General features: G+C 36.0%; 1 protein-coding gene across 1 annotated transcript in view; it reads right to left on the bottom strand.

Annotated features, from left to right (window-relative positions):
* MCPH1 (microcephalin 1) overlaps positions 1–13,820 on the bottom strand; it is a 118,220-nt gene that overhangs the window by 84,346 nt on the left and 20,054 nt on the right. The window contains exons 10-11 of the mRNA XM_072332983.1: positions 7,002–7,039; positions 3,866–4,028 (exon numbers count right to left, since the gene is read on the bottom strand). Coding sequence (XP_072189084.1) covers positions 3,866–4,028; positions 7,002–7,039 — 201 coding nt within the window. The remainder of the gene's footprint in view (positions 1–3,865; positions 4,029–7,001; positions 7,040–13,820) is intronic.

Below are 13,820 nucleotides of genomic sequence, written 5' to 3'. Positions count from 1 at the left end.
TGTTAGGTAGTAATGTAAATTTTATTTCCCAACATATAATTGGGCCATCTTGAGACTTTCTTGTAAAGAGCTCTTTTGCCCAAATTCTAGTACTAATAGAGGCAAGTTGCAAACTGCATTTAGAAAGTATCATCATCATAGTATCATCATAGTATCATAGTATCATGCGAGTTGGAAGGGACCTTAGAGATCATCGAGTCCAACTCCCGGGTTTCGAGCCCTCTGTGTAGCAAAGTGGCACTTCTACCCCTGCGCCACAGGGGGTATTCGAATCTGGGCCCTTTGGTGCCGCAAGCAGCACTTTATACCACTGTGCCACCAGGGGCACACAAAGTGATCTTATTACTTTCAGAAACAAATTGCATAGTCTGCAGTCTGAAGTAGTTTACGTTTGACAGCTTTCAGGACATCTCACGATGGAAAGCACAGCAATGACAGAAGAAAAGCAAGATCCTTGCTCAAATGCAACAGCTTATGGGAACACAGAAAAGAATCTGCTTAGATTCAGAAGGCCTCAAATATGTAGGGATCTTCAGCAAGATACCTGTGCTTTCACTGCCAACCCCTAAACAAGGTCTAGGAAGGGGAGGGATTCTGGTTCCACTCCTTCCAGCCACACAGATGCATTTCATGCACCTGATCTCCCCTGGGTTGGCCCTGCCTTCCCACCAGGCGGCAACCAACACTAGTTCAGGCCATGATGTAGCATTTCCTCTACAGAGAGGAACCAGCAACCACTTATACAAACTGCTGCAAAAGCTGGTACTTTCTGTGATATGGAAAGTGATATGGTTTTACTTGCATAGGGAGTAGAGGCGTTCAATTTTGCAGACAACTGAGAGTGTGGAATAAAGAAAAGCATGCATCTTCATTTATTACTGTTAAACTTCACTACTAAAAAAATAAAAACAGTATGTTTACTTTCAGAAAACTTACAACCAAATATCTGAAAATAAAACAGATGCACACGGTGAAAATGATTTATAGCATTATAGCATTCCAAAACTAAAAATGAGTTGAGTAGATAAGTAAGTAAAATATTTTTATAGTAATTTGAAATATAATAATGCATTACTCTATTTAGCCAAGAAAAGTAAGCTTATTAAAAAGCATTCAGTTAAGACTATAACATTATAAGATATAAATTTAAAGTTGCATTTATGCATACTTTTTTACAATTAATACTTCTAATTTACAATGAGAATATTGAAATCTGTTAGTTTTATACTTAAAATTGCATATACTTATTGCAAATAGACTGGTCAATCTAAGCCATTTTGTTTGATGATCAACTTGAGCTGAACCAAGAAAACTGGAAATTTTAACACAATTCTTTGAGACGTGCTGCATGAAAACAAGTTCTTTATAAATAATCTTGAGTAGCAACAGATGTACCATGCTCTATAATGTGTACATCATGTCTGTATAATACTAAAATGGTGTTTGTACTATGAATAACTGGCAAAAAACAAAAAATAGAATAAACAAACCCAAAAGATTAATTATGATTAAGTAATTCCATTTTATTTTCCAGGCCAGATTTTCAGTAATAACATCTATCAATCCTTGTAGTATTTACAGAAGTTTGTTTAGAGATCAATTTTGTTTATCTCAACAGAAGATGGATTAATGCTCGTCTATCATGGTTCTGGAATTGAGTACAAAGGCATCATATCTACTTAGATAAAAAGTAAATCAGATGCAAAGTTTATGAACAAACTCTGCAGTAAATAATTAGGTCACCACTCACAACATCATTCAGTTTTCAGGAACACAAAGGCAAGAATTCTCCATTTTAAGTCACTGAAAGTTTGCTTTTGACAGAATTATGGAGTCATATATTCCTTAGGGTTGGAAGGGAACTCTGAGGGCCAGTTCCCCTGCAATGAACTGGGACACCACAGATAGATTAGGTTGCCCAAGGCCTTATCCAGCCTTGCCCTAAAAGTCTCTGGGGATGGAGCACCAACAATAACTCTAGGTAACCTGTTCCACCCTCACTGTAAACACACACACACACACACACAAAAAAACAAAACAAAACAAACAAAACAAACAAACAACCACAAAACAACAACAACAACAAACAAAAACAAACAAACAAAAAAAACCAAAAACCAACAACTTAAATTTCATAGAATCGTGAAATGGCTTAGGTTATAGTGGACCTTAAAGATCACATAGTTCCAACTCCCCTGCCATGGGCAGGGTTGCCAGCTACTAGATCAAGCTTCCCAGGATTCCATCCAACATGGCTTGGAATGACTCCAGACGTGGGGCAGCCACGATCTTTCTAGGCAACCTGTTTCAGCACATCACCACCCTTTGAATAAAAAATTTCTTCCTACCATCTAACCTGTATCTACTCTCTTCTAGTTTAAAGCCATTAAGCTAGTCCTCCTTGTCCTATATCTATCAAACCATATAAAAAGTCAGTCCTCCTTCTGCTTGTAAGCTCCCTCCAAGTACTACAAGGCAACATAATTAGAAATAAGGATACTCATATATCATATGACCCCTTTGCACAGATACAATGAAGCAGACAAAGATGCTATTGGTCTTTTTCAGCCACAGAGACACATTACTGGCTAACTAGACTGATCGAAGATACAATATCCTTTATTCTAAGGGAAGTTAATCACCAAGAACTTCTGAAAACCACAAAGGATATCACAGCAGCTTCTTTAAATAACTACATACATATTATGATTTTAAAGTATTTATTGAAAAAAAGGAATGAAGAAATTAAATTAGTTATTCTACAGTCCTTTTCTGTAGATGAATATCTACTTCTATGTAAATTCCAACATTGATATTTTGAAGTTTTGAAAATATGAGGAAAAGTGAAAATCTGTCGTCTGTGTTGTCAAATTAATTATCTTGCAGTTGATCTCTATAACAGAGGTGGTTTGATCCTGACTATCCAGTCAGTCTTCAAACAACGGATGCTTTGGGAAAGCTTCCTCTTTGTTTTAAAGCTGAATGTGACATTATATGGCATAGACTACCCCTTCAGTCAGGTTGGATCAGCTGTCCTAGCTGCATCCTCTCCCAGTCTGTGTTGGTGGGAATGACAGAAAAAGAGAGGGTCTTAATGCTATTGTTCGAGAACAGCCAAAACAGTAGTGTGAAACAGCAGTGTGTTATCAACACAATTTGATCACCAGTCTAAAACGTGGCAACATATGGGCTGCTATGAAAAAAATATATGTGACTGTATCGCAGACAAAGCAACACAGCAATTCACAGTTATCTTCTATTTACAGAAACATTTACCAGTAGCATGTAAAGACATGGCAATCCACAAAAAATTTTGAGGTTGTGTGAGGATTCTTGGATCTGGATATCTGGGAATAACTTTTATAAATGACATAGCCTCCAAATTACTCGTCTACAAGCTTTCCTTCTTATTAAATGGTTTTCATCATGCAGGAAAACAGCTAAAAATTCCTCTTCATGTTTGCCAGCATTGAACATGATACACATTGAAGAATAAGACAGAAACATATTAAGTCAGCATATAAAAATTTCCAACTGAATAATGGGTAACACTGAGTCAGAATTCTTTGTTTAGCCTTTAATCTGACCAAAAATAATGCATGTGCCTAGTCAGAGAGATTTCAAGCATTTCTAAAATATACACTGAGGTACAACACAGGAATACTTTGGTCAGATTAAATAATGAAAGACAGTATTTATAGTAACACAGAGGTTTAAACAAATTTCCCCAAATTCAGCTAACTGGATGCCTGAGTATCCGAACAATGCAACACTGTGCATAGCATGGACAAAAATATGGTTGACATTCCAGCTATACAAAATAAGCTTAATTTATTTTGCAGTAACAGTCAAATATATTTCTTACCCATTCATAAGAAACAATCCAGCACCCACGAACAATTCCCAGCATAACATTCAAGGTACGACGAGGACTCCCTGTAACTACATGACTTGTTGTTTCACATACTTCGTCTGAGAACAAGAAGTCTCCGAGTTTATTCACCACTTGAATTACCATACTTTGTTTCCTAAAAAGAGCAAAAAGAAAAAAAAGATATAATGTTGAGTGGATAGGTAGGATTGTGGATGCAAACATTCACAACACAAATTATCTCAAGTTTTCTTACATTTATACCTTATATCTTTTCTCACTAATCCTCTCTTATCCTTCCCTCACTCAGACTTGACCCATTTGCTAGTCAAAAATCTGCTAGCCTTTCCACAGAGTCCAAACAGACCCTTTTCTGTCAGCACACAATCATACCTACTTGCATATCAAAGGTCTTTCATACCGCATGTCTATCTTGCTTGTTTAAATGGAAGCTTTTTTGAGTCAGGAATTATCTAACATACTGTTTGTGTACAATGCCTTGTACAACAGAGGCTCATTCTTGGTTGTTTCTGTTGTACTTAAAAAAAAAAAAAAAAGCATTCCTAAGAAATGTAAACAGTTGAATGCAGCACTCTTCAAAGGATGTCATTTGGAAGTACCAGATTTTCATTATTCAAATAAAATTTTATGTTAAATTTAGAGAGAAGTACTAAAGTTCTTGCTTAATATCTTTATGGCTGAGTCAGTGTATCAATTTAAAGAAAGCACTTTAAATAAATTTACCTCCACATGGACTGCCATATAAAATAGAGAATGGCCACCTATAACTAGAATGCTAAGTTGAGTTCTCTACTATGTAGGTCACACTGAGGCACACAAATACCTCATCATGAAAACACTGAACTCTTGGTATCCCTAGAAAGAAGCTGTTACATAAGAACAATTCAATAAGAACAATTTAACTAAAGATTATTGTTACAAATAATACAGGAAAGCCCAGTTCCAGTGCCCTCCCTGTTCCCCCCAGCTGACTTATTGAAAATGTCTGCAACCTGCTACATAAAATAAAATTAGCTCAACCTTGAACAAAGTCAAAGGTGCCACATCAGCGATCCTCTCAGGTAAAACATTAAGGTTAATAACAGATCTAATGAGAGCAGTCAGAACATCTTCTGAAGCCTCTGGAGTTACTTCATTCTCACTACATTTTACTCCACCAAAAGTAACTCAGTTATAGATCCCCAAATATCCTAGTTACTTAGAGGAACTCTAATAAAAGCTGTGAAACATCTTCAATGCAGCAATCTCTTAAAAATAAATAAATAAATATTTAAGCAAGTAAAGGAATTGTAAACACAAAGAGTTTAAAAAATTGTGTGAGTTTTAACTTGTCAGAGCCTACACGGTAAGTTTTTGTAACGCTGCTACTCACAGAGGCTAACTCTACCTGAACTATACGCTCAGCAGAGTCAACTTCATATACCACCTGAAGCTATTCATAGTTCTTTCTTGTCCATGTGAAATTTCTTAGGTGAGAGCAGAGAGTCCTCTTCTACATTATTCAAATCTAAGGTATCTTATCAACTGCACTGAAAACTCAACAGCTTATACTTCTGTCAACTGAAAACATCAACCAGAAGCAAATTTACAGCGTTTCACTAAAGTTGTGAATCAGAAACACAGGTAGCTACTAGCTGTGTATCAATGAGCAGCATTGAAAATATTCTCAAAACTTGATACCATGAAACCACTGAATTCACGCATCTTCAAATTTCTAATGTACTACTTCTATAAATGTAGCTACTGGGTAGGAGAACTGGATTTGAGCCACTGGGTTATCCTTCTGAGGACTATTTTCTGCTTTTTAGTTCCTGCAGAAGCAGTTCCTTTACCTTCACTATAGCATGATTAATCCCAATAACTGCAGACAGTCAGAAGCAAAATCTAGATTAAAAAGTTCTGGATAAAAGCAGTTTTTTAATCAACAGACATATTTATTTCATGAAATAGTAAATTGTTTCTAGGAAAAGTCAACATACATCAACATAAAAGAAGAAACTTATTGGGGACCTCTTTCAACAAAGGAACATTTTTTTCCCCAGCTGTCAAGATCTGTTGTCTCCTTTAAGGCAAATCACAGCCTGTTTTCCACTATCCTTATCTGCACTGTAGTTATTATCTTTCCCTCCCTCACAGTGATCCTGTATGACATGCTTAGCAAAGTGCACTTGTAGTCTTGCTGTTAATAGAAACCACTCATATAAAACACAAGAAAAATACTATACTGTTTTACATTTCTGACCTTTATAGTAGTAGACTGGTTAATTGCTACTGGCAACCATTTACAAAGTATTTCTGAGAGGACGGCCACTAAGTATGGTTTCAGATTGCTTACAGTGTAACTGTCATGACTTAATTACTTCAGCGCTGAAAGAGATTTGTGGGTAGTAGAAATAAGACCTTGAGTTTTGAAAAATAACTCAGAAAACTATAAGAAAATACAGTATAAAGTACAGAATTGTGTTTTTCTTGGAAATCTTTATGATGTAAAAATTTGAAGAGAATGATAAGAGCCTGCCAGAAAAATTTTAACTCTTCCAGAAACACAGTTGCAGCTGCTTCTGGCATTTTGAAACAAAGTGGCTGAAAAGCCTAGAACTGGTGTTTCTTCAGCAAGAAGAAAGAAGATATGAATGAAAATATTTTAAACTGGTGTTTCAGATCATTAAGACTTTTTGGTTTGTTTTTAGTAGAAATAATTATAACATCTGGGGAAAAAATAGGTTCAGAACTCCATCCCTACACTATTTACTACAGAAAACTAATTCTCATGATTTCTTGAGGAAAAATAAGAAACTGATTGAGTTTGGTTTTATTGCTCTGAAGCCCTGCTGAGTTCACCTACAGGCCAATGGAACCATTACTTCAGTCAGCACCATGATAGCACAGATACATATACATGTCCTACAAAGTATAGTTAGTGATGATAGATGCAGGTATGTGCATACTTCTAGCCAGTGCGATAGAATGAAGTATTTCAACATATAGCCCAAAGGCAAATTCCATTTTGTATAGAGATGAGCAGACTATCAAAATTTAAGTCAAACTTACTGATGAGAAAGTAAAAATACTTAATATGTTCTAATAATTAATACTTTTTAATACTTACTCAGAAGACATACTTGTCATGACTAGTGTTCTTGCTGGCTGAAAAAAGGAAGCAAACAAGAAAACATCAAAACTCTGAAAAGATTTCTTCTTTGAAAAAAAATTAAATGGTTAACCATACCATCAAAGGGACAAAAGGACTGACCTACTTGATAATTACAGTATAATTCTGGGAAGAGGCAGTACTAATTGACATACATGCTAGAAATGTTAAACTTTAAGATTATGGAAGGAAAGAAACTCCTTCATCATGTCGAACATCAAAGCATCCAGTAGGAGTAAGCAAAAATGGGATTTTTCATCAGTTAAAAGGAAGTGATAGATTTCAAGATTAGCATAGCAAAAAAAAAAAAAAACCAACCAAAAAAAAACAAAAAACAAAAAAACAAAAAAAAAAACAAAAAAACCCCCAAAAAAACAAAACAAAACAAACCCCAACATATTGTTTTCTGCTTTTTTCTTTTCTTGATCAGATTGAGTTGAGAAAGCAGCTTAACTACAACAAAGAATCCCTATAATTTACAATGATTTCCATTTCTTCCAAAAGAAAGACAAAATTTGGCTGAGATACTGAAGAAATAAGAGTTTATTTTAAAGAATATACATTACTTCACTCTTGAATCATGCCTAATGAATAAAAGTTGATCAAGTAATAATTAACAAGGTACACTCAAAGATAACAGAAATGCATATAACAGCAAAACTGAGACACCCCAAAAAGCATCCTCCCAGCAGAATCCTCTAGCTTATGTGCATAGCAAGAGTGTCTCACAGAGGTTTAAAATTATTGTTTCATGAGTTAGTAGTACAGAAATCAGAAGAGGTACCCTTCCACCATCAGTAATAAACATAAGGCCTCCACCACGTACAAAGGTAGGACAGAATATGAATTCACCAGTATCAGAGAAACATGTTACTGAACACAACATGATCATCAAAACATAAAGCGATCAACATGACATAATACTATAAGAAAAGTCTAAGAATTACCTGTAACTACATAAATATGCACAAGAATGTATATTTTAGCACTCCAGTTCTGTAGAAAAAGTAGATCAATGGACTTCTACAGCAATTCCAAAAAAACTCTTTGTAATCTTAAAAATCAAGATATGAATTTCATGTTACTTCTCTAGGTATATACCACTCCATACAAAATATTCATTTCCATTTCTGATCTCACCCCAGTATACTAAAATTCTGGTAGAATCACAGAATGTCTGGGGTTGGAAGGGACCTCAAGGATCATGAATCTCCAACACCCCCCACCACAGGCAGGGCCACCAACCTCCACATTAAATACTAGACCAGGCTGCCCAGGGCCCCATCCAGCCTGGCCTTGAACACCTCAAGGGACAGGGCATCTCAAGTGGAGCTATGCTATACAGTAGGGAGGAAGTACCTCATAGCGTCCAAACACATTTTGTTAAGTCTACATAAATTCAAGGGATCCTGGAGTCCATAATTCTAAGGAATCTTGAAAAGGCACAGAGCATGGCTTTGAAGCAATGTATTCTCTATCCAATCTTTCTGGGTTGAAAATCTCATCATATTGAATATGTATGCTTCAGCACAAGCATGCTTCAGTATGACCATAATGTTCTCTTTTGACTTGAAGTCTGGAATTAAATCCACACAAAATAATGGCACTAGGTTCTCAGGGTCCTTGTGTATTACCAGCTCTAAAGAGAGATCCTGATGTGTCTATTCAGAACATACAGAAAAATTTCTCACAACATCTAATAAATAAACATAATGAAAACATTCCTAATCAAACTACTAATTTTGCCAAAGCTGTATTAAGAGAGTTACTACATAAACCACGGCCAGAGCAACTTGAGATCCTACAGCTGTTGCTTCAGCTTCAGAGAAAAAACGTTCATTACAGGCTCCTTAATATCCATCTTCAAGAAACTGAAAATGCTGTACCCACACAACTTGGGAAACCTGTAGCCTGCCCTGACATAAGCCCGAAAACTCTTCTTTTGAACTGCAGCTTTTATGTTACAACACACAACAAATAAGATGGTATAGATGAATGTTCTGGATGATATTTTGTCAGTGTCATCAGTGCCACATCAGAGACTTAGGGATGCAGAAACACGCAAACAGTAGGTAGAAATTGGAATAAGTTTAATTTCTTCCAAACTACTTCATCTTCATTCAAAACTGCATATTTCTGCAAGAACGGGGTCATCTTCTAAATAGACAACGTTTTGTTTTACTGCTATAATTAGACAAGCAGTTCTCTTTAATAAACATACAGTTACCAAACAGAAAACTTAGCAAAATTGTTTTAATTTTCAGTATTCAATTTTTCAAGTTAATTGCCTTTTTCCCTTCCTTGCTATGCAATTATTCTTCAATGCTATTTGTGTCTGTATTATTTTACATTTTTCTTTTATTGTAAAATATTTTTTGAATTAGCATTTTCTTTTCTGACTAGCAAAAAGACATCTGGTGTGCATCGCTACGTATTCTAATGCACATTTGAAGCAGGATTGTTATCAATACAACACTGAAAAAATAGTATTAAATGAATAGGACCTTTTAGAATTAATTCTTTTTTCTCTGAATCAAGAGGAGCTGCACATTTGTTTTCTAAATCAGAGCATATTTATTTCTGGATTGTGTTTTAGATCTGTAATGAAGGCTGAATTAGACTCCCATAGAACATTTACATAGCTCAACTTTTTATGTTTCTTAAGGCTACAGTTGCATTAAATATTTCTTTCTAGAATATGTCAACAAGATTTCTCCGCAACCTATGAAATACATAACATGCATTTCAATACCTCAAAGAAAGCAGTGTCTGTTATTTTTTTCAGTTCACGAAACACAGCATGATACTTCCTGTATGTGAACCGCCCAACATCACAAAAGAGGCATCCAACCTCAATATCTATTTCTTTCTTTTTCTAACTTTAAGCAGGTGCTTCTTGGTGCTGAAGGAAAATAAGAGAAAAGCCCTGTTCTGTACAACCTGCTTTTCAAAAAGTGTCACATGTTGTTTGGGTCAAAAACATAGACCTGTGGTTTCTTCCAAGGATGGACATCAAGGGATATATATCACTTCTGACTTGTGTATTTCTTAATCTGCATGCTCACTTATACCTATAATTTGTCAAGTTCTGAAAGAAATGGGCTTTGGAATACTCTTAAGATCAAATGTATACTGTGATGGGTGAATAAAAAGACTTAGATGGAAAGGGACCTTGGTGTGCTGATGAACAGTCAGCTGAATATGAGTCAGCAGTGTGCCCAGGTGGCCAAGAGGGCCAGTGGCATCCTGGTTTGTATCAAGAATGGTGTGATGAGCAGGACTAGGGAAGTCATCCTGCCTCTGTAATTGGCATTGGTGAGGCCTCACCTCGAGTACTGTGTTCAGTTTTGGGCACCTCAGCACAAGAAAGACATGGAGGTACTGGACCAGGTCCAGAGAAGGGCAACGAGGCTTGTGAAGGGCTTGGAGAATCAGCCCTACGAGGAGAGGCTAAGGAAGCTGGGGCTGTTTAGTCTGGGGAAAAGGAGGTTGAGGGGAGACCTTATCGCGCTCTTCCAGTACCTGAAAGGTTCTTACAGTGAGAGTGGGGCAGGTCTCTTCTCACTAGTGACAAGTGACAGGATGAGGGGAAATGGCCTCAAGTTATGCCAGGGCAAGTTTAGGTTGGATATTAGGAAGAACTTCTTTACAGAAGGGGTAGTTAGGTACTTGAATAGGCTCCCCAGGGAGGTGGTTGAATCGCCATCCCTGGATGTGTTTAAGAGCGTTTGGATGTGGTACTCAGGGATATGATTTAGTGGAGGGTTTTTAGAGTTAGGGTACTGGTTAAGCTGCACTGGACTTGATGATCTTCGAGGTCTTTTCCAACCTGGGTAATTCTATGATTCTTTCAATTTCAGAACTCAACAAGATGCTTATCCTGTGTAGTTTGGTCAGTATGCTAGGGATAAAGCACATTTTTTTTGAACGTGAAGGAAAGGGAAGCAGTGCATTCATATGCAAATATAATGCAATGGAGAGCACAAGAGCATTATGACAACCATTTTGTGCTCTTCCAACCCTTTTACTCTTTGGCTACTTCAGCTCCATCAGATGGTTCTGAAATAGATTCAGAACTCCTATACATGCTTTTGATCATAACAGCTGTATTCTAGGAGTCACATTCTTCTTCACTCTGACTAGTATAGAAGCCAAAAAAGAGCCAAATTCAGCATGTGAATAATCAAGAATTAGCTTAATCTCGCTGTTTTTTTTCTAGATAAGTTTTAAGAAGAGGATAGAAAACTTTAAAGCTGTTTTTAGAAACAATCTATAAATTATGTTAATTTATTCTATTAATATAATTGTGGCTCACAGATGAGAATAATTGGTAATGATTTCTATTCAGCAGTTTTAAACAGCAAATATTCAAAGCTATAATTTACTTTCTGGCTGGCCTTACTCCACTTATCAGTTCTTGATAATGACATTTTTCAAGTTTTCTCTGGCTGCAAATTGAGTTACAGTTGTAATTTCCCGACTAAAAACAAGACCTCTGCTTTGGTGCTAATGAGATGTGTAAAATGAACCAGCATTATCCAAATCAGAACTACTATAAAGTAGGTTAAAAGAAAAACAACACAACACACACAGTGTAAGCTATTACAAGTGAAAAATAGAACAAAATGACAATTCTGGGATTCAGGTTTCCCTCAGTGCCAAAGAACTATAGAACTTCTGTTAGCAAGATTAAGGATGATCAACAGCTTCAGACTTTTTAGCCTAATACTGACACACATTACAACTAACTGACATTTTCTTTTTATTTCATGCATCCATAATAGTGAATACGTTTTAAACAAAACAAAAAAATCCATATGTCACATTCATTTTTTCAAAAAAAGGCAGATTTCACAGCATTCTGCACTTTCATAGATTTATCTGGCAAAGCCAGGGATTTAGTTTTTCCAGTAGGACAAAGAGTAAGGAAAGGGCAGAGTAACGAAAGGGCAGAGTAACAAAGATTCTCCTTTCCACAGCTTTGTCTGCAACCAGAAATTTCAAAATCAGTCAGCATGAACCCCTCATGCAGCTCCTTACCCTTAAGTTTAATTAAATTAGTTTGTGTCTTTTCCCGAACAATTCCAACAAAAATTTAAGTATGGTATAAGAGTAAATCTGTTTCATCTGTTCAGACATTAAAGCTGTTTATGCGTTCATTACCAGATCTGATGAAGTGAATAATTTCTTCAGATACCTGAATTATGTCAGACTAAAAGAACTACCAAAAGCTTCAGCTGGGATACTTTGAGCCCTAATTCTGAGACTTCAAGCCAGGTTATGAAGACAATCTGCAACAGTAGAATGGCTTCAGAGAAAAGAATGGCCTAATTTTAAGTCCTCATCACTCATCCATTCCATTTTGGTCAGTGGTAGGCACTCATCATGGAAGGATCAGAAGAAGTGGTATCTGCCCAAGCTACTTCATTGAAAACACCAGTGGCTTGATGTACTCTAGATGAATATACTCCTGTATCAGTGACTCCTGTCACTTGGCGGACAAAGTCTAGAATCAGAACTGCCTTGCAAAGGTTGGGTAAAAATACTGATGAGGTTAATGATATAAACAAGACATACAAAACTTGCTCAAAACATGGTATTCAAAGGCACAATTTACTGAAGTATCTCCTGAAAAGAACAGCTTGAAATTGGTTTTCAGATTTTCACTGTGAATATTTTTTCAGCAATTCTAATTATCTCATACTAACCTTGCTGGGACCCCCATTTTAGTTTTACCTAAGATCACTCATGGAATTCAGTTAATTGGTTTACTTTCTTTACTACTTAATATTACACTGAAATAAAGAAGAATCTTATCAGATGAGTATCTTCATATTCCATTTGTATGAAACAATAATTAACACTTCTTATTTATATTCTGCTCTTGAACATCAATATTACTATAAATTCTGAATGTTTGAAACAAACTAATGAACACAGCTACATTTTGGATATAGCAACATCATAAGATGCATCTTGCCAAAATAAAATTTCCTGCTGGATCTCAGTGTTCCATTCAGTGGCCTATTTCAGGCATTCCAATGAAGATAACGTGATTTATAACATGAAATCCTGTTATTTTTACAGTTGTCTCAGAATGCTGATTGCTCAAATCTTATTTCCTATTTTCTTCAGTATTATGCTGCACCAGCCAGACGACTAGACTTAAACAATAATCAACTATTCAGTTGTCATCAGCTAGAGTTAGTCAGGCACTTTCAGGAATACTTCATATATGATAAGGCAATTTGCAAACATGAAACATTCTGGGATCAAATCAGCTACACTTAAAATCACAACAACAGATATTTGGTCCATGCCATAAAAGTCTCCTGACAGTATCATCGAAGAATTCTTATTATTTGCAGATATATTCTATTAAGTCCACACTCCCTTCTCTGACAAAGCACGATTTTAATTATCCATCAAGATACTTAATAATTATCCCTGTATTTCATGTATTGAAAAATTGCACTGCAGTATGTAAAGGTTTGATTCTACCCCTGTAACCCAGTATCATCAACTGACATTTCTAGACCACGGAAGCCACCTGCTGACATTCACAGGCATTAGATCAGAGTACATATCTTGATCAACCGAGTGTGTGAAAGTATTTATTATCTTCCCCCAACATGTCTGGGTTTGCCATTAAACCTGCTCTGTCTTCAGAGCTCTTCTTAGTTTACAACTTACATAGTTTGAATAGTTATGATTAGAAGTCTTCCATGTTAAAGAGCAAAATAAGTAGGTCTATATGAATAGTATAAAAAGGAAATT

Source organism: Excalfactoria chinensis, chromosome 3 (genome assembly GCF_039878825.1).
Source record: "Excalfactoria chinensis isolate bCotChi1 chromosome 3, bCotChi1.hap2, whole genome shotgun sequence".
NCBI classification, from domain to species: Eukaryota; Metazoa; Chordata; class Aves; order Galliformes; family Phasianidae; genus Excalfactoria; species Excalfactoria chinensis.
Note: the sequence above shows the minus strand (reverse complement) of the source record. Positions and strands in the feature narration are given on the sequence as shown.